The following is a 27,937-nucleotide window of genomic DNA, read 5'->3' on the forward strand; positions in this document are numbered from 1 at the left end:
GACTAAACTGTTGGAAGACTTGGTGTTTCCTGTTGAGTAAAGGGCTCTGTGATTCTGGCAGCTGGAAAGACGTCTCAGCAGTCAAGAATCCTCCTTCAAACTTATATGGAAATCCAGGCAAGGCTACATTTGTACCTGTAACTCCAGCATGGGGTTGGGGGCAGAGACAGGATCTGTGATGGCCAGCCTAGCTCTGCTTTAGGGAAAGGCCCAGATTCAAGGGTGGAGAGTGATAAAGCAGGAACTCACTGTACACACACTTTAGCCCACATATGCACATATGTCGTATATATGATCTTACAGATGTGTTATTTTAAAACAGTGGAGTTGATGACACTGCTCTTTCCATCACGGGAAAGGATAATAAAAACACAAACCAAGAGCTAAGTACCTTCAGGCCCCCTAAAGGATGAAACCCCTTCCCTGTACCCAGGGACTCATAAGAAAGGACCAGTTTGCGGCTGGAGCCCTGGCTCAGTGGTTAAGAACATTTGCTGATCTGACAGAGGGCCTGGGTTCAGTTCCCAGAACCCACATGGTAGCTCTCAACAGTCTGAGACCCCAGCTCCAGGAGATCTGACTCCCCCTCATGGCCTCTGTGGGTGCTGGATATGCTTGTAGTGCGCAGACATATATGCAGGGAAAACATTCGTGTACATTAAAGTGAGGCAAGGAAGGAAGGGAAGGAGGAAGAGTAGAGGGCTGGATCCATTTAAAACTGGACCTCCGGAAAGCTAGAATGTCCCCCAATTAGAAGTCGTGACTGGATTCCTCCAGAAAAACACTAGAGCATTATTACGGAAGCACTGTCTATCAGCAGGCGTTGGGGAGGTTAGCTCTTGACTGTACCTGCTAGGAGACAGTCTCCAAGAAGTCCTATGGCATATGCATAAAGAAACCCAAAGCCAGATGGGAGGTAAAATTTATGAACCAAGTAGAACGGTCATAAATCCAATGTCACTGGCAAGGGACGGGAGAAGCAGTATGACTGTGTGGTGACGTAAGAAAGATTTATAAGTCTGGTCGGAAGTTAAACTCCGTGACCTTCAAGATTGTCTCCAGCAAACGCTCTGTGCTTCACTCGGTCTCTCAAGTCACACGTAAGGATCTTTAAAGGCAGAGTCACTGGGACTTTGTCCCATGCGTGTTTTGGTTAGGTGTTGCTTTATCTTCCCGGGACGTATGCCTGCTTTGTACTGTGTCTAGCATCAGTTCTGAGAACAAACATTCTCAGTTAATTTACGCACACTCACCCAAGAACCCAACCATTCAGAGAAAGCCTTTTCAGGGTATTTAAAATTACTTCCAAAAGGCAGAACGAAACATTTTTTCAACACACTCACGATTGACTTTTGTAAAGGGAAGCCTAATTGTTGCATATAAGACAAACTAGGAAAAATGGATTAATATAATAAGCTTGCGTGTATCTGTGATTTCAATTTATTCTTCGTACTCCTTTAGCTTGGAGATTAATTGTTTGGAATCTTATTTCACAGCCACTCAACTTTTATTGACTTCAATATTGACAGACTCGGTACAAGTTATAAAGCCTACGTGGCATGCTATATAATTAAAATACTTTGTCTCATAACTTATATTCATGCCCGCACGTCAGAGGATGCCTGCCTGCCTATAAGAAGAATGTACAGCCATTAATTAATTTACTGTGGTCCAGCCTATCGGGGCCACTGGCTACCTTGCTTAACACAGAGGAGGGTCAGCAGCCCCCGGGGCACAGTTGAGAACACTGTAAGCTGAGCCTGCCCCGTGACTTTTCTTTGAGGTAAGCTCATATCCAATTAGCCTGAATACCCAATAACACTTTTAGTCTCCAGGCTTCTCAGAGGCTATGTTCATCATCTTACGTGTGTTTCCTAAGGAATAGTAATTTCATCTCTAAATTATGGTGGTGAAGAAGCCTGTCTACTGTGGCCATGTGAAAGTTCAGTTGAACAGTCATGGTTGTGGTGTGATGCTCAGTGATAGAGAAGCAAGTATCAGGCACTGATCGACACGCCCCCCCCCCAGCCACCCCTGGGCTGGGACTATGTGTCTAAGGACTGTGTGTCCCAATACCCAAGCTTTGGAGACATTTCTCTTTCATTACTGAAGTTTTCTTTCATAATTTGTTACGACTTGGCTTGCCATCTGGCTGTTACTGTAAGATATCACCATCAGGCCATAAAACCGAAACTGTAAGTTCTCCAGCTAAGAGCTGTGACTTCGTTCCCTTAGTCTCATATGCCGAACTCCATGTCCAAAAACTGGCACTCTTTTCCTTGACCCCCTTACATAGAGAGCAGCGATTATCCGGGCCATGGGGATAGAGCTGGCATCCCAAACGCCATTGGGGACTGTTCTGTTTTCAACTTCTCACGTTTGCTGTTTTAAACCCCCATGTGCTACCCGTCCTTTGGTCATTATTGAACTAGGAGGGCAAATATAAGCATTCTCGGTTTATTTTCATAAAGTTTAAAATAATTTTCTGCTGCCGTTTTCTGTTTCCGTCTGTTTTGGGGGACGTTGTTCATGCTGGGACCCGAATTTTGGGAGAATGGTTGTAGTATATTCCGATGGGGCCAGGTTACCCCTTGCCATTAGTTTCTCAAAGACAATTTCACTGAGTTTTGAGCAAACCAAATCAGATGCGTGTAGCTCTTTCCGGTTGTTCGCAAAGCCATCAAGCGCTGATGTCACCATATGGCTTTTTCTCTCGGAGGACAGACAAACGTATCAGGAACCGGCTCTGAGCACTCCACCACAGTGCCCATGTGCCACCCATCCCAGTCAGGAAGGAACCTCTGGAGTGTCTGGGTTTCAGTCACGGGACTTTGTCTGGTTTGGTTTTACTACACGTGTGGTAAAATTTTAAATATTTATAAATTCCTTGATACAAACAAATTCTTAGCCAATTATATAGTCAGAGAATGTACATTCTTTTTTCTTGTACATTGTACATTGCTCCCCTGCAGGGAGAAAATCCCCTGACTTGGCTATGCATGGAGCTCCATTCTGGAGCTCTTCTGACATTAAATCCCTGTATGCATTACCAATTTAACCTCCATAGTTAGGCACTGTGTTTATGTCCTCACTGTCTTTTGTTTTTTAATGTATTTATTTATTATATATGAGTACACTGTAGTTCTCTTCAGACACACCAGAAGAGGGCATCAGATCTCACTACAGATGGTTGTGAGCCATCCTGTGGTTGCTGGGATTTGAACTCAGGACCTCTGGAAGAGTAGTCAGTGCTCTTAACCCTTGAGCCATCTGTCCAGCCCTGTCCTCAGTGTCTTCATCTGCAATAGAAGTGCTCCAGCTGATGTATCTGTGCTACTGAAGTTGCTCAGGCAGAAGTTGGTCAAGAGAATTTCCAGGAAAGAGCATATTCAGTGTGAGACACGATTTCCCTGCTTTCTTCTGTGCCTTTTGATAAACTTCCCACCCGGAAATGCTTTTGGTGTCTGGGCAGTTGGTTTTTTAAAAACTGAACATAAAGGCTCCTTAATAATAGCATTGGTTATCTTATTCATACTAAACAGTAATTGTCTGTGGAAAGTTCACTGCTTTCTTTCAGTTTAACTTCTTCATCGTCATTTTTTTCCATGAGAGGGGTCTGACCTCTCGAGTGTCATTCTTTCATTTACATATTACTCATAGATAAATATTTTTAAGGTTATTAAAGACAGTCTCTTCTATTGTGCCCAACTCGAACTTCAGTTTTCTTTACTCAGCGTTTCTACGTGTTTCTATACTCAGCGCTTGATGGCTATGCCTACTCATACTAGCAGATACAAGGCACGGGGAGCTGAAATTAGTCTCAGCGTTAGGCAGAATGAGTGCCACTCTTATGGCTAGCAAGGGAGCAAAGGTTCCATCTGGACCCGAGGTTCTCAACCTGTGAGTGGCTACCAACCCCCTCAGAGAACGGAGGTCCATATCACATGGGTCAGCTAAGACTATTGGATAAGACATTATGATTCGTAGCAGTAGCAAAGCTACAGTTATGAAGTTGTAATAAAAGTAATTTGGTGGTTGGAGGTCACCACGACATGAGGAACTGTATTAAAGGGTCGCAGCATTTGGAAGGCTGAGAACCGCTGTTCTAGAGGAAATGCCTTGCTACTCCATATGGGAGGTGGTTATGTCCGTGGTGGAATGCAAGCAGTGTCAACAGAATTGATTTTTTTTTTTTTTAAGAAAAGCTGAAAAGCAAGTCAATAGTTCAGAGAGAATATCCCAGGAAGCTAGATTCCCCAAAAGTCAGCATTTTTATGCCTTAAAGTGTTTCCCATTTTCAAGGACTTTATTCTTCTGAAACCACCAAACCACCTTGAATGGGATGTCCCCCAAACCTTGACTGTCTGCTGCAGTGTGTCTAGATGCCTCATGCTTCCCCTGTTCCAGCCGGTTCTCCCACCGGAAAAGATGCCAGGCCTAGAAGGAATGATTTCCCTCGATCACAATTTGTCCCAAGCCCATTTCTCCTCTTAGTCTAATGGTGAAAGCTTACCGTATTTCTTATTATGCAACCGTTACCTAGTATTCTATGAGGAGTGGGCACATTCTATTCTTGATTCAAACTTTATTACATCTTTCTAGCAAAACAACCAAGACCATCTCTTAAACTTTCTTCCTGAGAATACTCGAATCAAATCAGAAGCTCTAAAAATCATTAATTCATCTAAATAGCATTAATTCATGAAAGTTCATCTTTATGTTGATCTGCAGGAAATCTGCTCAATAGGGTGGGCTGGTTAATAATTTAATAATGACACGAAAGGCATATCAGCTGCAAGAAGCAATCCTGAGATGAAGCCTCTTTGGGACCTTTCCTCTCAGGGCTCACCCACCTTAATCCATGCATAAAGGTGGGCCACCTCCAGGAAATTCACCTGTTTGCCTTAGCCTTTCCTAGATGGCTCCTGACAGCACTGCCCCAAAGGATGATGGGATCTAGAACTCTTTGTGGTCTTTTTCTTCATGGTAGGAAGAGTCTACCTCCAAGTGATGGGACACAGAGAAAGACAACATGGCAGAGGTGTAAGGTGACTCCTTCTGTTAAATGCGGAGTTCTGACACTCTCTGACTAATACAGACCCTGTTACCTTCTGCGTCTAGCTTATGTGACAGATTATGTGGTTCCGTTTAATTCTGAATTTTGCCCTTTGTAATTTACATAATCATAGTCTCTTCTTTACCCTGGAGTTTGCCAGCCAGACATGAACATCTTTTTGGTAAAGGCATGGCAGACATTACACTGACATATTAACGCCCTGAATTTGAATTTCATACAATTGTCACATCAGGAAATGTTCTTTGGAATTAAAAAACAATAGTTCAAAAGCATTCTTAGCTTGTGAGCCCTATATGGAGGATGAAGAGGTTTACTGACCCCACAGCATATTATCCTAAAAGAAAAACTGTAATAGTTTAGATTTAATCACAAATGCTGGCTGGAAGGAGGCAGTGATGAGAGAAGTTAATTGCTGTCAGTTGAAATCACAGTGTTCCTCGGGTAGGAGTTGGATTAGAACCTTGACTTAAGGGCTGCAGAGAGAGCTCAATGAGTAAAGGGCTCCCTATGCAAACATGAGAATCTGAGTCAAGTTCTGTGAGAGGCCCTGTCTCAACAAGAAAGGTGGAAAGGGATACACTGACCTTGAGCCTCCATGTCTCTGTGTGTGCACACGCTTGTGTGTGTGTGAGTGTGTGAGTGTATGTGTGTGAGTGTGTGTGCATATGCTCGCATGTGAGTATGTAAGTATGTGTGCTTTTGCTCAAGTGCGTGAGTGAGCACTCTCTTTACATTATCTTGCCCCTATTGTCTGTAGCCCATGTAGGATCAATGTAAACAATGTATGTTCCCTTTTGCCAATTTGTGTTACAACAGTGGTTTTGGCCCTTCCGTCCCTCAGACATACTTCCGTTGGTATTTAGCCTACTGCTGGTAGCTGTAACCTCCCCACTTGACCTTTTCTCATTCACATCTCTAATGACTGAAACACTTTTATTCCGGACAGCACTTGCCCTCAGAAGACCTCCTCTAATGGTTATAACTCCATAAGGAAAAGGAAGGGTCTCATTTGTCATTGTATCCTCAGTACCAAAGAACAGTACCTTATTTGCAACGGCTTGTCACGAACTGCGTGGTCGGTTAGTAAACGGACAAAGGGGGACTCAGGGAAAGTAAGATTATGGGAAAATGCAAGTTTTACACACACACACACACACACACACACACACACACACACACACACACACACACACACAAATAAGACCCACCAACCACTGTGGATGTCTGGTGAATGCACTGTTTTAAGAAACCCAAGAAAGCATGGTACCTTTCTCTAGCTCTTGGTGTCTTTGGGAGTCTTCGATGTCCCCCTTTCTCATTTCAAGCTTCTCCCTGAATTGTCCCAGCGGTTCCTGCTGGCCTTCAACCCTCATCTACGGAGATCATCTTCCCTATAACCTCTGTCCTCAAACTCACTCACAGAATCCATCTGAGAACAACAAAGGGCACAGCTCTTAAAGTTGTTTTTGAAATTGAACATCATGGGTTCAGGTGTTAAAATGATCCGAATCATCGTAACGATTGTAAACCAGTCTGTTTTACAAAACGGATCACACTCATTTTCAGTGCAGTCAATAATGAAAATTTCCATTTCAAAATAAAATTGATCAGCTCAAAGGATTCCAGAGTGATTTACATGTTGTTTTTCATAAGTGGTAATTTCGTGTTAAACTAATTTATAACTGTTAATGTGTAAAAATAAAAGCGACACATCATTTCAATTGTTCAAAACAGAACGAAATTCAGCCAATTTAAACTGAGAAATATGAAAATTTACAGTTTGGAATATTTTGCTTTAGAGAAGCACAGAATTTTTTTTAGTATCTTTTAAAATTATATTTTATTCCAACATGTAGGATGAATCCTTTTATCTTTCACAAACCTAGACAATAAACAGGGGTTTTTAGTTAAAGTCAGCACCAGAAGAATAAAGCAAGCAGGTTTCATCGATACCTAATACAGCAATTTTAAATAACTCCTTGGAAACTAAGTCTCTCTTCCAACAATGAACATGTCTCTTTCCACAAAATCAATATGCTTGCTAATGTGTTGCCTAGTGACTGTTGCTAAGCTATTTAAAATTTTATTTTTCTTGAAAAGAAATATCATGTCATATAATCTGCGGGCTCACCTTTTCTTACTTTAATTTCTATATAAAACTAAAAACCTACGAGACGTAGCTTTGTTTTAAATTATTCTGCATAGAATTGAAACTGTTTTAAATGCTTACATTATGTTTCGAACTGTAAAGTCTCTCTGATGTGAAGGTCGGGGTTTCTGGCAGCCAGTCGGCCATATCCGCTTTAGCATGGATGTCTGTACATGAACTATTTCTTTAACAATGGCCAGCATAATGATAATCAAAGGTAACTACCCCTTAGGAGACAGAAAGAACATATTGCATTGTTTAAGAAATGTGAAGAGCTAATCATTTCCAATTATCTCTTTCCGTTCCTATTCTGTTTCTATAAAATCAAGGATGGTCCTAAAATTGAACATTCATTTCTCTACTATGCTTGTTGGGGCTCAGAGAAAGATGGCCAGAAGTGGGCTTTAACAGGAAGTGAAGAGAGTGAACCTCACAGTGGGGGAGGAGTCCCTGCCCTCTGCTGTTCCCCTTCCCTGTGTCTTGGTTATCCTTGATTCGATTCCCCTCTCCTCATCCCTTTCTCTCTCCTCCTTCATTCTCTCCCTCCCCCTTTCCCTCATTTTCTCTCCCCCTTCTTCTTTTGAAGACCAGAGAGAGGCTCCTTTCCCTCAGAGAGACGCCTTCCTAGGACTCCAGGTTTTAAATCTCATGGAGCTGGAGGGATAACTGAGCCATAAATACTAACCAGTCAGACTCCAAGCCTAGAGCCCGCTCCTCTCTCTCGAAGAGACATCACTGCCCAGAAAAGTACCCAGAGCTTCTGCGTCTTCCCTACAGAGAGGGTGTTTAACCTCAGCTCCTGGTCCATCTTCGTGCACACACAGCAGAAACCTGGCATGTTTATGTGCTGTTCGCCTGAACATGGGTAGCCTTCACCAGCCCTGGAGGGAGGGGAAGAGTTTCCATGGCTTCTTCACTCTAGAACTCAGTATTTACCACAGCTGATTAATTCACAGGGTGTTTCTCTTACCTCTCAGTTCCTTCAGACATGAGGACAAACAATATCTCGTGAGATAGATGGGAGGGTAACCCTAAAAGAAGAGATAAAAGAAATGACCATTTTATTTATGGAAAATTAATGAAGCCACCCTCCAGTTGTTATCCATCCACTAATATCTGAAAAACTGAATTATGAGTATGAATGACTGCAGAAATGAGAGATTAGGAAGCAGTAAGCAGGCTTTCACATCAAGGACCATTTTAGTCAACTGAGTGTGCGGCAGAGAAAGAGCACTCCATGGTTCAGAAGTGAAAACCAGACAGAAAGAAGGTCCCACAGATCCCCAATGATCCCCAAAATTTCCCACTGTGTTTCACTTCCCAGTGGTCCCATATCTGCTCAATAATGACTCCCTGATGAACAAACCTTTCCCATCCCGACCTCTGGGAGCACTTAAAAGCCAAGGTGCAGCACCAATAAAACTTTCCAGCTTGAATTCAGCCAATGTAACATGTGGTGGAATCACAAACAAGCCTCACAATCATGAAACATGTATGTGTATGTATGTTTGCGTATGCTACTGTCATTCACCGTTACAGCAGCAGAAACCTGTTGCCCTTTTAGCAGAACACAGGATGCACACATCAGAAAGAAGGAAAGTGAATCTGGCTTCAGCTGTAGTCATCTAAAGCTTCATCAGCAGTTCAAGGATACAGCTAGTGCAACCTCAGTGATTAATCCTCGGTGAGTGCATCCTCATCCTCAGTGAGTGCATCCTCATCCTCAGTGAGTACATTCTCATCCTCAGTGGGTGCATCCTCATCCTCATCCTCAGTGAGTGCATCCTCATCCTCATCCTCATCCTCAGTGAGTGCATCCTCATCCTCAGTGAGTACATTCTCATCCTCAGTGGGTGCATCCTCATCCTCATCTTCAGTGGGTGCATCCTCATCCTCAGTGAGTTCATCCTCATCCTCAGTGAGTGCATTCTCAATGAGTACATCCTCAGTGAGTGCATCCTCATCCTCAGTGAATGCATCCTCATCCTCAGTGAGTGCATCCTCCTCCTCACTGAGTGCATCCTCCTCCTCCTCACTGAGTGCATCCTCCTCCTCACTGAGTGCATCCTCAGAGAGTGCTACTGCTACTCTGCCCTTAAGATGAGGATTCATAACACATCATACAGGACTGGATGTGAAGATCCATTTGGTCTGGCTATAAGAGTGTCTTCCTTATATGTGGACCTCAGGGTCCACACAGGGATAGCTTTCCATGACCCAGAAACAGTGTGCTAGCCCAGGGGCATCAGCCAACAGTAGATTCTTTCTCTCAGGGTCAGAGCACCAAGATGACTAGGGGATGGTTCAGAGGACATCAGCGGCAAACCAGACAGGGGCCATCTTTGGAATTTACCCTACTAAATAAATCATTAGTTCTACATGATGTCTACAATGCATGTACATTCTAAGCTGCTTTCTGGCCTACTGGGAAAATGTATATTTTTTGACTTGTGCACAGAGAGAAGCAGCAGTGAGAGGTTTAGGGTGAACACCTGAGCATGGTAAGCAGCAGGGCTGTGGCTGGAGGAACAGGAGTAGTCAAAAGGAATTCAGCTATCAGTCCTAGACAGCAAGGCTATATCAGCAGAGAAGGATCAGGCAAAGCCCCCCTCAAGAGTTACAGAAAATAAAATAAAACAAAGAGTGTCATGCACACTGCCTGATTTCCACAGTGGCTCACAGGAATACAATGCAATGATTTGGGAAGTATAACCACTGTCTCTAGCCCTGAGCCAGCGGCACAGACGTTCATGAAACAGTCATTCTTGTAGTTACTCACAGCTGAAGATTGATGGACAGGGCAGCTTCTGAGCTGAGCCCGAGAGAACAAAAGCTTGTTTTAGTTAATAATGGGCAGCTTGTGAAGTTGGAGATTATTTGAGCTACTCACCCAATAGTCTCCATCAGACATTCAGCCAAAGTTATCACACTGGTCACTGCCAGTGACCCCGGCACTCCACAGGCTTGCCTGACCTGTCCCATCTTGAAAATCTGTCCAGGAAAGACAAGTGGCTCTGCTCTGGTCAACTGAAAAGTGTTTACCCCAGCAAACTCAGTGATACCAAAGCCACGGAGGGCTTAACTCAGGATTAGAATTGCTGTGGAGTGTGAGGGCTTTGGCATTGGGTTTTTCTTTTGTTCTGTTTCTGGTTTATCGTGTGGATGAGTGTCTGATCTGCTACACTCACTTGACTCTGAATATCCTGGTCTTGGAAGTTAGGCAGGGTAGATCCTGGTTACTACTTGAGAGAACCTAGGCTCTCACTGGCCACCGTTCAGAGGCAGGAGAATGCTAACACAGAGCACTGGGGGAGGAGAATACAGCCTGGAGCTTTCCCAGTTTGATAAAGGGCACCGCAGAGCAAGCTACATCCAACATTACACTTAATAACAAAACATTAAATTCTTTTCCAATAGGACAGAAACAGGGCGGGGATGTCTGAGCTCACATTTGCCCATTATTTGTACTACACAGTGTGCAATAAGACAAACAGGAAAAGAGGCATCTAAATTGAAAATATATCTACAGATGCTCGTTTGTGAAAAATCCGATAGACTCTTAGAACTTAGTAGAACTAAGATGTGAATGCAGCAAGATGCACAGACAGTATTACAATTTACATTATATTAGCAGTGAATAATTGCATAGTGACATTTAAAGAGATACTAAGTTAAAAGGCATAAAGAACATAAAATACGTTTTAAAGTATCTTATATGTATCTTACAAAAATATACAAGTAAGATCTGCATAGAAAAGCCGGAAATGCTACTTAGTCCTAAAGCAGCGAAGTAGAGAGAGAGCCACCATATCTGTAATCTGCAGTCCCCAACTTAGCGTATGAACTCAGTGAAATCCCCTTTCAGATGCTAACATGAGCGGTTTCAAATTTTAAAAGGAATCGCAAAGATCCAGAAAAGTGAAAGCAATCCTGACAAGGAGGTTCAGTGGATAGCGTCCCACTGCCTGATATCAAGACTTACTATCCAACTTTCCTGTAGTCAAGATACTATGGAGGGGACTAGAGGGACAGACAGCACAGCAATTAAGAGCATATACTGCTCTCGGGGAAGACCTGAGCTCAATTCCCAGCACCCACACTGAGCTTCTCAGAACCACCTGCACCTCCAGATCCAAGGGGATCTGGTGCCTCCGGCTTCTGTGGGCACCTGCATTCGTGTGTGCTCCCACACATAATTTAAAATAATCTTAAAAAAGACATTGTGGTGTGGCACAAAATAAGCCGCTGAAGAAGAGACCTAAGCTTTGGCAAGATGGAACGGTAATGCAGTCACCGGGGAACGTTCTTATAGTGACCACTGGTCAAGGACATTGGACATTACTATTTACCAATTAAAGCTGCACCATAATGTAAGTATACTGTATTTAAAAATGATAAAAATGTTCAATTTAAAAATCTGCCCGATGTATGATGTCATTTAATTCCGACAGTTTCTGTTTGGTTTTTGTTGGGATGACCTGTCAATCAGTGGGAGTCGGGTATTGCAGTCACCCACTACTGCTGTGCTAGGCTTGTGAGTTTATCTTTAGGAGTACTTTTTGATGAAATTGAATGTACCTGTGTTGGGAGCATACATTTAGAATATTAATGTCCTCTTGATGATTGCATCTTTATCTTTTCTCACTAATCGCATTGTGAAGTCTATACTGGAATCTGTGTGCTCCTATGTCCACTGGCTTAGAATATCTTTTCCATCCTTTCACTATAAGATAAATTTGTCTTTTGTGATGGGTTCATTTCTTAAGAGGCCACAAATAGATGGCCCTGCCTTTTGATCCAATCTATTAGTCTGTGTCTTTTGATTAGAGAATTGAGACCATTAGTATTTAAGAGCTATTATTGAACATTGTAAAATGATTCCTGCCATGTTGTTGGTTTTCTAGTGTTTGGGTTGTCTCTCTCCTCTTACTTAGTGTTATTCTGTCATAGTTTATCCTTTTATTTGACCTGCCCCATGGATGGGTTTATTTTTTCCAGTCTGTAAGGAATCCTTCAACTAACTTCTATGTGAGTGGCTTAGTGGTCATAACTTTCCATAGCCTAATTCAATTAAAATATAGGTACATCATTCTCCTCTTCTTCTCCGTCTAATTCCTTCTGTGCACCCTGCCCCCAACTCCTCAGATTCAAGGGCTCCTTTTTCCTTATTATTATCCTATATGTGAATGAATATATACACATCATCTACTAAGACTGTCTAGTGTTGCTTGTTCCCTCCCTCCCTCTCTCTCTCTCTCTCTCTCTCTCTCTCTCTCTCTCTCTCTCTCTCTCTCTCTCTCTCCCCATTAATTCCCCCATAGCTTTCATCAAGGGGTAAGGCCCTGTGGGATTTCCCCCATCCAAGCATGTCAACAGGTATTGTTCAGGCAGCCAGGCTGCTGAGATTTCATGGTGGCAGCATTCCTGTCATATTTAGATGACACAGTCTTGCTAGATGCCATTGCTTTAGTTTGAAGTAGTACATCGTATTGGATGTTCATGTTTCTCATGCTATTGTGTTGAGATTTTTGCATCTTATGTTACTTCTTTGCTTGGTTTAATTTTAATAAGCTGCAATTTTTTTCAGTTCAAGTATGTCCAATATTCAGGTTGGAATTGGGTGTAGTAGTGTTGGGTGTGTAGTTCAGAAAATAATTCCTCATACCAAGGGCCCTGGCTGTCTGGTATAGGCTCTATATTGTTCCCTCCTCACTAGGTTGTTACGTGGGAGAGTGAGCACAACTGAATGGCATTACCACTATGCAATTGGCATGGTAGCCGATCAATAGCTCCTTGGACTTCAAAAGCTGTTAGAGTCAAAGGCAAGGATGGTGTGGAGTAGACATGGATTTCAACTGGTAAGATTAGCACAGGGAGTGGGGAGTGGTGGGTAAAGAAAAAGATTAATAGTAGTTTGGTTTGGGGTGGGGTGAGTAAAGAGGCTATGAGGCCAAAGTTTTGAGATTATGGTTGTTTACAGACTTTAGAGATTGTTAAGCTATGGAATGTTATAATTAAGAGGTAAAAGAAGGAAGAGATGAGGGTAAGAGAAATAGAAAAGATATAAAGAAAAGAGATGGAGCATAGGATATGTGCCCAAAGTGAACAGTAAGGAAGGCCTGCTGCTAAAGAGGGTGGGGAGACAGCAGCAGTCCTAAGTCTAAGTGAACATACAAAGAAGCAAAACCATCTTGAGGTGTGTGTGTGGGGGGCAGACAGAGAGACAGAGAGACAGAGACAGACAGACAGAGACAGACAGACAGAGACAGACAGAAAAAGACAGAAAGAGAGAGAGAGAGGAAGGTAAGAGGAAGTGACCATAAAATCAACAGATGAACTGTTGGCATAGCTGTGCTGAACTGAAAGGCGGAGTTCTCAGACCCCTCAGGCTCTACGAGGTTCCATGTAGTAGCAGGGAGGGAATGGGAGCCCTACGTGTTTTCTGCTCCTGAGGTAGTCTCTGTCCTATAGTGTTTTATGGTCCCAAATATTCCATTTTAAGTAAGGAAACCAAAGCTAATGCCAAATCATTAGAGCTCCCGGAATAATTCCAATATTATCATCGACTTTCAATAACTTGGGGCACAACATGATGATCTGGCGCATGCATACAGCATAGAATGCTCACACCATGAAAACTGACATTTTACCTCCTTCCTTTACCTTCGTGGGTTGGTTTGAACTCCCCTCCTTCAGTTCTTTATAAAACATCTAAGCTGTGAACTAAAGTCGCCTGCTCAGAACTACAGCCACCTTACTCCTCCCGTGACTTCCTCCCCTTGCCACTCTATATTCTTCATTTTTACTCATGAAGTACTTGGGTGTGTTTGTGTGTATATGAGCACATGTGTGTGCAGGTACCTACAGAAGCCAGAAGATGGCATCAGGTTCCCCAGAGCTGGTGATAAGAGGGCACTGGGAACCACCTGACAAGGGCACTGAGAACCAAACCCCAGTGTCTGGAGGAACACGGTGCTTTAAACTGTGTGCGGAGCCACCTCTCCAGATGTCGTGCTCCCCAACTTCTACTGAGCACGGTTACAGGCCTCTGTGAAATCAACTTTCCTAGTTTCTAGATACCAGCAAGACTGTGCAACATTATCTCTGTAGGTGTGGCTGATTTCCATGGCTTAATAGCCTTCATCCCCTGTGGGTCTCTACCCAGTCCATAGAGCTGCTGATGCTGACCTTGTGACATCCTAATCTTAGCGTGTTCAGGACCCGCCATATTGGTTTTGAGGTGGTATATGAATTTATTTCCAGGCTTACGAGTTTCCCTCTCCCTACACATTCACCTTTCCAGACACCTGGCAATTTCTGCCCCCTTCCCCCCACAGCCATTCTGGCTGGGTGATGTGGTACCTTCACTTCTCATTGGGCGATGTGGTGCCTTCTCAGACTTGTTGGTCACTTGTGCATCTCTGTTTGGCAAAGTCTATCTAGATCATTAGCCTGGTCTCTGGAGGATTATCATTTTGCTGTTGAATACTGATAGATGCTTATATATTCTGGATATAAACCCCTTGTTCGATGAATAGTTTGCAAATGTTTTCTCCCATTATTCTGGTTTTTCACTCTTTATTTTAATAATCCCTTTGTCTGCTCTTGTTGTCTGTGACTTCAGGGTACTAAAAAACAGCTGTCTACAGTGATGTCTTTCTTCTAGTAGTTTAATGGTTTCGGGTCTCTCTCACATCCAGGTTTCTTTTTTTTTTTCCATTTAGAGTCTACGTTTGTATACAATGGGACCTAGGGCTTTTCTCTTTCTGCTATGCATGTCCAGACCTGCTAAGGCATGGCCCTATTGGGTCTATTATTATTTGTTCCTCGAGAGGAAGATGTCTCCCTTGACCAGTCTGGAGCTGTTATCTTACGTCCACACTGTACTGTGCGTTTAGGAGTCAGAGTCCTCTGTGCCTGCTCAGGAGAGGGAAATACAGGCAGATTCTGCCTGACACCGAGGGTTCAGACTGACACCGAAAGCTTGGAGGACGGAGAAACAAGGTCAAGAGTTGAGAAATGTGAAGGGCATCGAGAGGCCGGTAGGTAAGGGAATTGATTCTCACCTAAAACTTCAGAGGAAACACAGACTTGTCATATTGAACACACATCACATGTGACTCGTTTCTTTCCTTTCTTTTTTGAGACAGTGTGTCTCACTGTGTAGCTCTGGTTGGCCTTGAACTCACTGGGATGCACTTACCTCTGCCTCCTGAGTGTGGGGGTGGAGATGCGTACCTCTATGCCAGATTGAGATCTATCCCTTTTGTTAATGTGGGGTCTCTCTCATGTAGCCCGTGTGTGCACAGAAGCCTCATACTAGGGTTACAGGTACAAGCTGCTGCACATGGCTTCATTCCTTCTGACTTCCAGAACTGAAATATGACTACCTGTGCTCCTTTAAGTCACTAAATCCGTGACAATCTGCCACTCACTAACAACAAACTGGCAAAACACTACCATCTGTGCACGCACATAGCACACGTGCCCATGTGACAGCTGTGCATCCAAGGTTTTAAGGTGCCACTGTAATTCACAATGCCAACAGAGCTTCTAAGTTGTTTTCTCAGAATACACCATGGGCGTCTCATGAAACCGATAACAGACATTCCCCAACTGTAAATGGTTGCACACTGTGCCATTGGTGCTAAAATGTGGCCATTCCAGTTACTTAAAATGGCAAACGCTGTTACGTTCTTGCACACAAACATTCAAACCACCAGGCTGGCACCTAGTAGGGCCTGTTAGGGTATAAAGTATAAATTGTAAATGTTGGTAGATAGGGCATACCCATTTCTGGCACGATGTTTTTACTTAAATTTTTGCCAATTTTTTGAAAAAAAATATACTTGGTTTTACTTGCATTTTTAAATTATAAATGAGTTTGAGCATCTTTTCATATGAATATTAGCTCTTGTGTCTTTTCTCTTAATTATTAATATCCCCTGACCACTTTGTATCATCTCCTTTTTATTAATATTTTACATTCTCTATATTAATGTTGTAGTTCACTTACTACAGATATTTTCCCAACTTTGTGTGCACCTGTTGGGTGCCTTGTTGTATTAGAATCAGGGGACTGTCACTGTGTCTAGAGTTGACATTCAGAACATGGGTCTGCTGCATGGATGATTACACGTTGGTGCCCGTAGCACAGCTGTAGTCCTTTAGTAGAGAACGAGCTTCCCTTTCCTTGTGCCTCTAGCTTCTGAGAACTGGCTTCTACTGGCTCCCTGCCCTGGACAGCCACTTCTTTCTTATTTTTGTTGTTAAGAAAACACTTAGACCTAACTGTTCTTGTGAAGCTGACTTAATAACTTTAAAGTAATTAATACTAAAACGTGATTCTGTCTCTCATGAAGAGGAGCAGAAAAGTCTTTAACTACCTGTCCTTGGGAGCAACACACCCCTCATCAAGTCAGGGTGTAGCAGGTGCCAGCAGCCTTGTACTCACCATGCTCTACTGCCTTGATGCCAATACTCTGCTGGACAAGAGGCGGTGAGCTCTGGTGGCATCTGCCATGTAAGCCTCTGCCACAGGGTAAAACATTGAGTGGACCGTCTTCCAGGCTTGGTCATCTGATCATGCATGTGCATTCCCATGCTCTCGAATGTTCTGTTAAGAGGGCAGAACCAGCTTTTGAGTCTCAGATGCTCCACATGACCTGGCTGGAAGGTGGCAGAGCTGAGAATCAAGGAATCAAGAGCTGAGAGCCAGCAACCCTTGGGAACCAGGCATTTCAGGGAGAAATCCCTCCTGATGTGTTCTTACCTGTCGACCTTCACCTTGCCTTGAAGGTCACTTCCTACTTTACTTGCACGTGCTCTCACCTAGAGTTTTAACGAAAGCAGTTTCCTCAGTTGTTCAACAACTGTCAAGCGCTCACTGCTAGGCTGGCTTTTCCCCAGAGATACTCATTCAATATGCTTGTTCACAATGGCCAAGACAGGGAGAAGGTTCATTGTCTGGGGAATGGATAAAGACATTGCACAAGTGCACAGTGGAGTTTTATTCAGTCTAAATGAGGTGCAGGTTGAAGAGTTAGAGGTAACTCTCAGCTACATGTAACTTTGGAGCAACCTGGTTTACATGAGCCCCCCCCCATCCCTAAAAAGTAAAATAAAATTGTTATTGGCTTGAAAGTGGAACCAGAGATCATGTAAGGTGAGAAACAGGCCTCAGAAGGGCAAATCTCATGGGGAATCTGGATTTTTAAAATGTCTAAAGTGTATATACCTCTGTGTGTGTGTGTGCGTGTGTGAGAGAGAGAGACAGAGACAGAGACAGAGAGACACAGACAGAGACAGACAGAGACAGAGAGAAACAGAGAATCTTGGGGGGACAGAAAGAGATCTTGGGGGGGATAATGAGAGGATGTGCACAATGATTTACACAATTGAAAATGTCACATAAAGTACCTTGTATCCTAACTGAATTATCGGGGTGTTGTTCTTGTCTTTTTGCAGTTAATTTTCTATTACTTGAGAGTTTTATACAATGTGTTTTACTCAAATTCACCTCTCCCACAACCCGCCCTGTCTTGCTTACTCAGCTTTGTGTCCTCTTTCTCGCTCTCTTTTTTTTTTTTTTTTTTTTTTTTTGTTTTTTTTTTTTTGGTGGTGGGGACCGAACCCAGGGCCTTGCGCTTCCTAGGCAAGCCCCCTTCCACTGAGCTAAATCCCCAACCCCTGCTCTTTCTCTTCTTAAGTCACCACCAGGCCCGTGTGTGGCTCAGCATTTTTCAATACATGGCCTCCACCAGCCTGGACTCAACCTACCAGGGGCAACATTCTTAATTCTTTAAAGAAAATTCCCCATAGCCACATGTACAGAGGTGGCGCTCTCTCTCTCTCTCTCTCTCTCTCTCTCTCTCTCTCTCTGTCTCTCTGTCTCTCTCTCTCTCTCTCTCTCTCTCTCTCTCTCTCTCTCTCTCTCTCTCTCTCTCTCTCTCTCTCTCTCTCTCTCTCTCTTTCTCTCTCTTTCCACATCTGGGTTTGGTCTGGCTTGAGCTTGTGCCTGGTCTCACAGCTGCTGTGAAGCTGCCCTATTGAGTCCTGCGGACACTTTCCCTTTGTAAATGTTAGTCTCTCCTCCTGGAGATTTAGACAGAGAGAGCACAGTCTCTCTGTGGCTTTCTACCTCAAAGGCAGCCTGAGAGGTTCTGGTTTGTTTTTTTTTTTTTTTCTCCCAATTTCTCCCTTTTTTGCCTGTATATTTCCAAGCTCAACTCCTTCAGACACTAGGGTTACTAGTGCTGGGTTTTTCTTAACGTTTTTTAGTTTAGTTTCTTGATTTGCTTACAAAATAACGTGTTTTCCTGTGTACTTAAAGTCTGAAGCATTCCGGTTATTTCCATAGGAAGTTACATACCATGGGCTCTTAGTTATTATTTTCTTGCTTTTCCGGAGTGATCCTACTGAAACCCAGGAGAACTTTTACAGTGTAGGTGTAGGGCCTAGTCAGATGTCTTCCAGGACATGTGCTCTGAAGGGGATGCAGGCCCAGCCCCTGCCTACTTTGTTTTGTCATCTTTTTTTTTTTTTTTTCTCACAGAAAGCCCTGAGGAGAATGATTTTGCTAAGGCTTCTCCCTGACAACCTGCCTAGCAGAAGCTACACATCAGGTCTGATGCAGTCCCGGATTAAAATCTCCTACCTGCAGATCTGGATTTCCTGGGTATTTGTCATAGTGACGGGAAACTGGTGAGGACAGCTTCCTCATCCTGCAAACGGCCTCGGAACCACAGTGTGCTGTAAGTGAATGCTTTGTCCACTTCAGGGAAGGCTCTGGAGTTTATTCAGAGCTGAATGGGGGAGTACTCGGTAAGGCAACTACAGGCGTTCATCATCCAGTCCATTTTAATCTATTAGAATCCTTAAGTCAATTCATATCACTCTCAACAAGCACCAGAAAACAATTCCTGTCCTTTATTTATAGTCAAAGATTAGCATAATCTGTGTGGTATTTGAATATCTCACACTAGGGCAGAATACTGCCAACTCACTGGACCACACAGCCTCCTCTGCACCGTCAGATCCACATCTATTGCATCCCGTCTTCTCATCAGGTCTCAGCTCTCTGTGCTGTGGCCTGTGCACAAAGGCCCTGTTCTGCTCCTTAATGCATCCACATAAGCTTCTCTGTCGACAGTCTCGTTTTTCTAGCAACCTTTCTCTTATAAGCAACACTCTTGGTGGCTATGGAGGCTGAGTGTGGCCTGCGGCGGCTCTGGGATGCCTCATGGGTAAGAACTCAAAACGTCATGCTTCATTCTTACAGGTGAATGATAACTGCACCAGCCCCTTGTGAAAATAAATTTTAAGATGTTTTAAGTTATTTACATGTGTTTATGCAGGTGAGTGTTTTGTCTGCATGTATGATTACACACGGGCCAGGGCCAGCTCTCCTGCCTGCCATAGGTGGCAAGAAGTGAGGAGACTGGGCTTCTTTCCCTTGCCCACAACACTGTCCAAGGGGCAGACAAACGGTGGGGCCAGCTCTCTTGCTCTCATGCCCCTGAGGACGGCTTACCTGGACCCTCTGTTACCAGGGTCAGCTCTACTGTGGTATTCAGCAGCAAATGTCTTATTCCGTCGTCCTACAAGTAGCCAGCCTCCTCTCAGCTGGTCTTGTTTAGAGGGCCTAGCCTGTAAACACCGACTCCTTATTTTAAAGGGAGGCTGAAAAATCCTCACTGTTTTACTCTGGGGATGTGGATGACTCTGACCTGGGGGTACACTTTCTTTTGGCTGCACTGTTGTACTAGAATTTCCTGGTGGGCCTTTTCTTTGGGGCTGGTAACTGTCACTGGAGAAGAGTATCGATGTCTTTTGCTTGGAGCAGTGAGTGGTTCTCCGTCTTGCAGATATCACAGTCACCCCAGACATCTTTAATGCCTTTAAACAAGTTCTAAAGGAGTGATGCCACTGATACACTGCCCTCGACCTGTCTCCTCCAGGGCACCGATCCTCAGCACTACCTTCTCCAACAAGCAGAGGGAGAGTCAGCCGGGCAGCTGTTGGGAAAGGTGCTTGCCTTGCAGCCTGAGGACCTGGGTTTGGTCCCTGCCACCTATGGTGGAGGCACAGACCCAATCCTGAAAGGTGTCCTTTGACCTCTCCTTACCTTAGAATGTAAATCACACCATAAATACAATTAAACAAACAAACTAAACTAAGCTCATCTCCCTGTGTTGTAGGAATCTATTTCTAAGATGGAGGGCGGGATCTCAGGATTTCAGTGCTCGTCTTTGTGGGAGGAAGGAGGAGGGTGCAGGTGACTGCACCCATGTTGTGTGGAGGCCAGAGGAGGATGTCCGGTGTCCTCTCCAGTTCTCTGCCACATGTCCTTGAAATGGGGTCTCTCACTGAACCTAGGATTTAAGATTTTCAAGTAGGCTACTTGGCCAGCAACGCCCACTGTCTTCCTTGTCTGTGCCCTGCCTGAGCAGGTCCATGTCTGGGTGCTCACTGAGCACCTGGCCTTCAGCCTTTCCTAACCGTGTCCTCAGCCTGTCGCTGGTGAGGGTTCCTCTTCCAGTTTGCTGAGTCAGCTACCTCAGTCAGCTGCCACGGCCAAGCATCTTCTTCTCCCCTGAGCATGTTTAAGAGTAATCTGTCTGTCTACAGTTTGTACAGGATGGCCTCAGACAGTCCTGCCTCACTCCTTAGGTCTTGAAAATACTTTACCCTCAGGCTAGTGGAATCTCTGGGGAGGAGTGGAGGTACATTTTAATTTTATCTACCCACCTTTCAACTGACACTTAGAAGAGTCATTCATTTGTGTTCAAAACCCCTGTGCCCAGATTCTACATCTCAGAGTATAAAACAAGTAAGATTTATATGAGTCGGTGCCCAGGCTTGTGTCAGTCAGTTCTGTTGTTTCAGGCTTGGGGAATGACACCAGTTAATCTGCATGAGGAATGTGTTCACAGCTTTAACCTCCCTCAGTCACATGGGTCATGGCTCTGAGATACAAACACACACCTTAAATCCTGGTGACTCAAGGTAAGAAATAGCAATCCGTGAGTTTGTTTCATCAGTCCCGGGCTGGGTGTGGAGGTGCACAGCTTTGATCCCAGCACTCAGGATGCAGGGGTAGGCAGATCTCCGAGTTCAAGGCCAGCCAAACTCCATAGGGAGACAGGTGTTAAAGAAATCACCACAGCCTGTATCCTCGCCGAGGTATCCCTCGCTTTGCTCTACTTAACCAAGCAAGGATGATTAGCAACTGATCACAGACTGTCAGGACTGTGCGGCGGCCCTTACGTACTGTGCCAGGGAATCTACATAACCTGACAGAATAGATAGTCTTCCTCTTTTGTTATCACTAGAAAATGAACTCAGAGGAGTTAAAGGCCAAGGCCAGAGAGCAAAGGCGGAGTCAGAACAGGGCTGAGGTTGCCTCATGGGCTACCTCAAGATCAGTTTGAATTAGATAAAGTGAATGCAGATGAATGCACTGACTCTGAACTCAGGAGCCCGAACTGATTTTGTAACATAATATATCTTATTTGATTTTAACTTTATGGCTTATACCACTTAGGAATTCATACAGCACCTACCAGAAAACTTCAACAAATACTTATTAAGTGCTGTTAGGATATATTTAATAGTTCTATGAATCTGTGTAATAAAAAGTTCATTGAGGATTGCTGTAGATACACAGTAAGTCGCCAGATGGACTTCTAGTCAAGGGAGTATAAATGACAGGAAATCGTTCTGAGGCACAAGGACCTTATATAACCCTGTCTATGTCTCTTAAATAAAACCGGTCAGCATTTGAATCAACAGGTAGGCTTCCCAAGGGTCCTGGATCTTCTTGGCTCGGCAGCATCCCTCTCTGATGGAACGTAAGCTGTAAGCCAGGTGGACCCTTCCCTCCCTGCTGGCCTTGGCCAGGGCTTTATCACAGTAGCAGAAAATAAGTGAGAATGGCAGGTACCTCAGGTGACCGGCAGCTGCCAGCCTCGTCTGTCTCCTGAGGTTCCCACAACCTCCAGAGCACCACCACTCACTGGGGAGCTCCAACAAGAGCAATGGGGGACACTTCCTCCCCAACTCAATGATGGGTGCCCACTGTTGCAGCCAGCACTGTCCATGTACAGTCATCTCAACAGGGACCTGCCACGGCCATGACAGACCCTGAAGAGAGTGACTGTACTTGGTGAGTCAAAAATTCGTGAATAAATGTTTGAAAACAAACAAACACCAAATAAGAGAATGTTGTCAGCTAAAAGTGAGGAAAATGTATTAAGCTCCTTTGAGGTTAGCAGTGGTGGAAAAAGTATATTGTACTAATTTTAAAAAGTGTTAGACATACTGAAAATCATGTAATGTTGACCAAGTCTCAATTACACAGAGATACAAAATTTATATTTGGAAAAACTGTAGTGGAGAGGAAGGAAGAAAAGGTTGTTTTGTGTTTGCTTTTCACTACGTGGCCCTGGCTAACCTTGAGCTCCTGCTTCTCTTGCCCCCACCCCAGAGAGCCAGGATTACAGGCAGGAACCGTCATTCCCTCCTGAACCACTCTTTTACATGGTTTGTCTTGTCCAAACTTGAGCACCAAAATCAATCCCACCAACTTTGCTGAACCATCCTGCTCAGTGTGGTATTAGGGAAATCCAGCAGGTGGCACTCATATATTTTTCTAAATTTGGTGCTAACTTAAAAACACAATTGTTAAAACTGTATTGCAGATCAGAAAGACTGAACCAGCCCACAGAAGCAAATACATTTTGAAATTTCCTATTACCACAGAGAACAATGCTTTTAAGGCACTCAAGTGCACAGTCAAAGCTCGCAAGTAGCGTACGATGTTTGCAGTCTAGTCTAGCAGTCGGTGGAAAGCAGGCATTGTAACCATTACCTGTCAATCAACAGCTTGGTAATGGGGAGCTGTGAGTGACCACGGAGAGAGAGGCTTACAAACTCTCTCTGTGATGGGATGTGGGATCATTATTTCCTTCTAGTCCATCTTATAGACTGTTCTACACAAAGAAGTTCTGGAATCAGCAAGGATAGGGTTCAGAATGAATGAGAAATAAGAAGATAGGGTGATTCAAACAACAAATCATCAATGAGTGAACTCAGCTTAACTAGAGAATCAACTTATATTAATATATATATAGATGAAATAAAGAATCACATTTCAAGTCATATTTTGACACATACTGGAAAATGGAGGCCAAGACAGTGGCCCTCATAAGCCTTAGGGTTTAGTGAAGATAACAGAAGAGAAAAGTGAGAAAAGACACAAGATTGGACAGAGGATAGGAGTTAAGTGGAGGTGTTGTGATAGCTTGGGAGGCCACTAAGGGAGGGAGGCCCTTTATTTTAGTGTGTAGTTTCTGCAGTTCATGGATGGGTTTGTCACTCTGGGTCTGAGGTGCGGCTAAATATCGGGGCAGAAGGAGGGAGAAGAGAGACGGAATCAAAGTTTAAACTTCACAATCATTTCCACAGGCCTACTTTCTCCACAAAGGCTTCACCCTCCACGGTCCACCATCTTCCAAGCACTGAACACAGCCATTTAAGCAGGTGTTTCCTCATCAGCCATAGCAGGGATACAGCAGTGTAAGACTGTCTGAAGGAAGCCGTCCCTGAGGAGTGGTACTTCATCTGACACTTGATTGACAGAAGCAGGTACCAAACAGGGATGGGTTGGGGGAAGCACTCCAAGCACAGAAGAGCTCATGAGATGTCCCCAAGGTCAGAAGAAGTTGCACCGATTTGGAGAACACAGAGTAAGCCCATGAAGCTGAAGAAGAGTTCGCAAAGAGTAGAGGAGAAGCCTGGAGCCAGGATGGGCAGCCAGTGCAGGACGGACAGACAGACAGAGATGGGGAAGCTGGAGTGGGTACGTGGTCAGTTAAGTCAGCTGATCCTTTGTATGCTTCCCTTCTGGAACGCATGTTCGTCTGTACTCCTGCCTTAGCGGTCTATCAAGAATGAGGACCTCTCTTACTGACATCCTTTATCAGTGACCACAGGGTAATGCTAAAACACACAGGTCTGTAAAATTCTAACAAGGACGGAGAGCTATTGTTTTCAAGAGTCTCAGGTCAGTTCCAAAGCATTCCAGCCTGTTCTGAACTGAGGGCCCTTTCTTATCTAGGACCGTAAGAAGACACTCTCAGTGAGCTGAAACTCCCATTTGCTGATCGTGATTAATTCCGTGATTTCTAGAATCAGAGGCTGATTTATACAATTTTCAAATTCCTCCGACAATAACTGTTTTGTAGATTTTTTTAATTCCAAGCAAAATTTTAAAATCAATACTCTTTGAGGTATGTTATTATTGGAGTCAGAGCAATTGACGTGTAAATAAAGAGCTGATTATAGCTCTTTGTGACCAACACCAATCAGACCATAGACTCAAACCTCAGCCCTGTCTGCACAGCCTGCAGTGCACACTTGCTATGCACCCAGGCGCTCAAATGCATGCACGCTCTGACACCACTGGCTAGAGATGTTCTTAGGAATACAATCTCCGTGTTCTACAAACGTTGACTGGCACTGGATTTAGAATTTCTCTAACACGGGCCCTGTACCCCACCCCGCTAATTTGCACTGTAGGGACCTCTCACCCACACCCACAGAAACTTCCAACAGTAACAGTGTAATGGTGGCTTTAGTAATCACAGAGCTGGATCCAGAAATATTCATTAGTGTTGTATTTGCATCTATTATATGGAGATTAAGAGGGTTTTATTTTAACACGATTTTATTTACCAACTAATTAGGATGACAATTTATTACAAGTATGGCAATAATGAACTTAGAATTATGAGAAGTGTGGCATTCTGGCTGTAGAGAAAGGCAAAAGCACTTCTGCTTCCCAGGCCTTGGGACAGCTCCTTGCTATGTCAGCCATTGCTATTAACTTCACATTTCATTTGCTCTTTATTTCCCCAACATCTGAATTCTGGTGCTGTTGACTTTATAAAGGCTTTTTAAAGATAAATTTGCTGTGTATCTGAAGCAGTTGTTTAAATAAGCACTCGACTCAGACAGCTTGGTACATTCCACAGCAGCAGCTGGGAGCGACTCCACCATGAGGCCAGCCTGTCCTTGCTGTGCACTCCTTCCTCCTCCAGGCAGAGACGAGTGCTCTCAAACACGTGCTATCCCGTGCAGGTCATCCTCATGTTAAATAAACTTGAGTCTCCACCAACAAACAGTAGTAAATCTTGCTTCTCCTGCATGGGGGAGGGGATCTAATAAAATATCCTTCATGGATTATTAGTCAGTGTTGTGTCAGTATTATTTATTTCTTATCCTTAGTGAATTAAATAAGAAAATGGAGCTGAATCCCCAGTATGATTATTTGACTCTCAGATGGAGCCAAAACTAAACAAACCATTTAACATTAAAATATAATATCCAAAGCACAAAGTCAGCTAACTATGCACTCCTACCTCAAGCATTTTCAGAGATAACTCTGCTCCATTCTTACATTAAAAATAAAATAAAATGAAACCTGTTGTATTAAAATAAAAGGGCACAAACCTCCCAGACTTACTCCCTGATCCAGGAAAATGAAGCTAAATATTTTCCATTTTTAGTTCACATCCTGAAAAAACTGTCAATTTCCTTGACAGAAAATGTTCTGAACTGGGTTCTGAGAGGCAAACTTACGCTGTTTTCAAATGGGAAAGACTGAAGAGAGGCAGAACCAGCAAGCATGGAAGCCCACCTAACACAGATGAATTCTGCGTGCTGAAAGGCTCGCTAGGCTCACTAGGGGCTGAGCAACGTCACAGCTCACTCTAACTACAGCAGACTCTGAGACAGACACCTTAGCCTGCAGTGCCCACGCCTAAACACGGCCTTCACTGCTAATCTGTCCCTGAACTGCTACTGGCTTCTGGACTCAAGTAAACGAGTCACGCATCAGAGTGTGGTGTAGTCATTTATGATTGATTGGTGCAAAATAGAAAGGGACTTTGTCCTCAGCCAGAGCTGAGAAGAGCCTTGGCCAGTGTGTGCTGTCTGTCCATCTACAAGCACCTAGCATGCCCGTCTGGCAAGAGACTCAATGGGTGGTTCACAGCAGAGCTCCCACTCCACAAGGAGGGACCAACCCCAGTTCGCTGTTTCCTGGTTTTAATTGAATATAACACAATGACCTCAACCTTCTTTTAGGCTTTTAAAATCTTATCCTGGTTTTACAAATTCCAAGAAAAGACAGCAGGCAGGCAAATGCTCTTTAATCTTTGTTTCTTTTACCAAGGAAAACGTTCTGAACAAAACAGTGAGGAGGCCACCATGTCTGGCCGCACACCCGTAAAGCTCTTTGTCCTCCTCACACCTCCTACCTTTCAACCCTAGGTCTAGGAAGAGAAAGCAGAGAAAGCGGTCTCCACTAGGGCACGTTCCACATCCTATGATTTTACTGCTATTTTTCTCTAGACAAGTGGCTCCGTCAATCAACAGAAGAATACGTAACAAAATATACACTCTAATAGTCTCCGGTGGAGGGGTAAGAGTTGGAAAGTGCTTCTTGAAAGCAGTAGGGTGGCATGGAAGATCCATGGCGGCCTGGCAGGCCGGGCAAGCGCAGTGTTGGGATCACATGGGTTAGTGGCACTGTGCTCAGGACTAAACACGAAACCACTTTAATGAATTTACTTAATGAATACTCTCTTGCTCACAAACTGCCTCTCTCTATAGTCACTGTCTCACTTCCAGAGTAATTAAATTCAGTCGGAGACATATTTACATGCACACAATTTCAGTTAATTTTCCTTCCCAGAGGTTTATGACTTACAAATACGTAAAGGAGAAGAAGCAACAACTGAAGACCTGCGCCACCGGGGCAGCTCAGCTTAACCCGCGGCTGTGCCCGCTGCTGTCCCCTCTGCTTCACAGAACTCGTCCCGAGGACACAGTCCAGTCACAAGGCTAGTACTGTGTTGCTCTCTCATACAGAATGTCCATACCTTTGACTATGTGAACAGTGACTTAAATCTTGAGTTATTTCTTCCATCTTGAATAATGGAAACACTAAGCCTCAGTCCTTCTCTGAAGCTCAGCTCACACCATTCCTGCTCCTGTCACTGAATATTGTACCTACAGTTCCATATGACAGGCAAGCAGATGACAGTCGTATACATGGTGGTCGGTTCTGCATGTGTGCCTGTGTGGGGACGGCACAACAGGTATCCCCAGGCTACCAGAATTCCACCCTAGAACCAGCCACGCATACAAGTGGCTGTGGTGGAAAGGAGGGAACATCGACTCTCTCAGCACATTGGCATTACTTAGTAGTCACAGGCAAAGATTCAAGTGCCTTGGCCCCAAAGACAAGTTTCCTATTTTGTCAAAACTAAGAACTTACAACAGTTACAAAAACAGCTGCAGCAAAGAAAGGGACTCTACTGTAACCCAAATGGATGAGACATTTCTGAACTAGTCATGTGAGGCACTAAACAAATTCAAAGGACATGGCTCCAACATCAACACTTAACACTTCTGACACACTGTCCTTCCACCTATCCTGGTCTAGGCTGACTAAATAGCTCCGATCCTGGTGAAACACTAGTGAAAACACAACAGCTCTGATCCTAGTGAGACAGTAGTGAAAATACCTGATCTAGGAGCTGGACAGACCATCATGGAGAGTAAACAATACATCCTGGAGATTTCACGATGCTCGACTGTCTATGCCTCCACAAGTGACGAACTTCCTTTACTCCCAACCAAGG

The 27,937-nt window shown here is 44.0% G+C and overlaps 1 protein-coding gene across 1 annotated transcript in view; it reads right to left on the bottom strand.

The window, feature by feature from the left end:
* Positions 1–8,025: 8,025 nt before the first annotated feature.
* Positions 8,026–27,937, bottom strand: part of Ccdc172 (coiled-coil domain containing 172) — a 63,885-nt gene continuing 43,973 nt past the window's right edge. The window contains exons 8-9 of the mRNA XM_032895559.1: positions 8,197–8,257; positions 8,026–8,107 (exon numbers count right to left, since the gene is read on the bottom strand). Coding sequence (XP_032751450.1) covers positions 8,067–8,107; positions 8,197–8,257 — 102 coding nt within the window. The 3' untranslated portion in view covers positions 8,026–8,066. The remainder of the gene's footprint in view (positions 8,108–8,196; positions 8,258–27,937) is intronic.

The sequence above is a fragment of the Rattus rattus genome, chromosome 2, assembly GCF_011064425.1.
Source record: "Rattus rattus isolate New Zealand chromosome 2, Rrattus_CSIRO_v1, whole genome shotgun sequence".
In the NCBI taxonomy this organism is placed as follows: domain Eukaryota; kingdom Metazoa; phylum Chordata; class Mammalia; order Rodentia; family Muridae; genus Rattus; species Rattus rattus.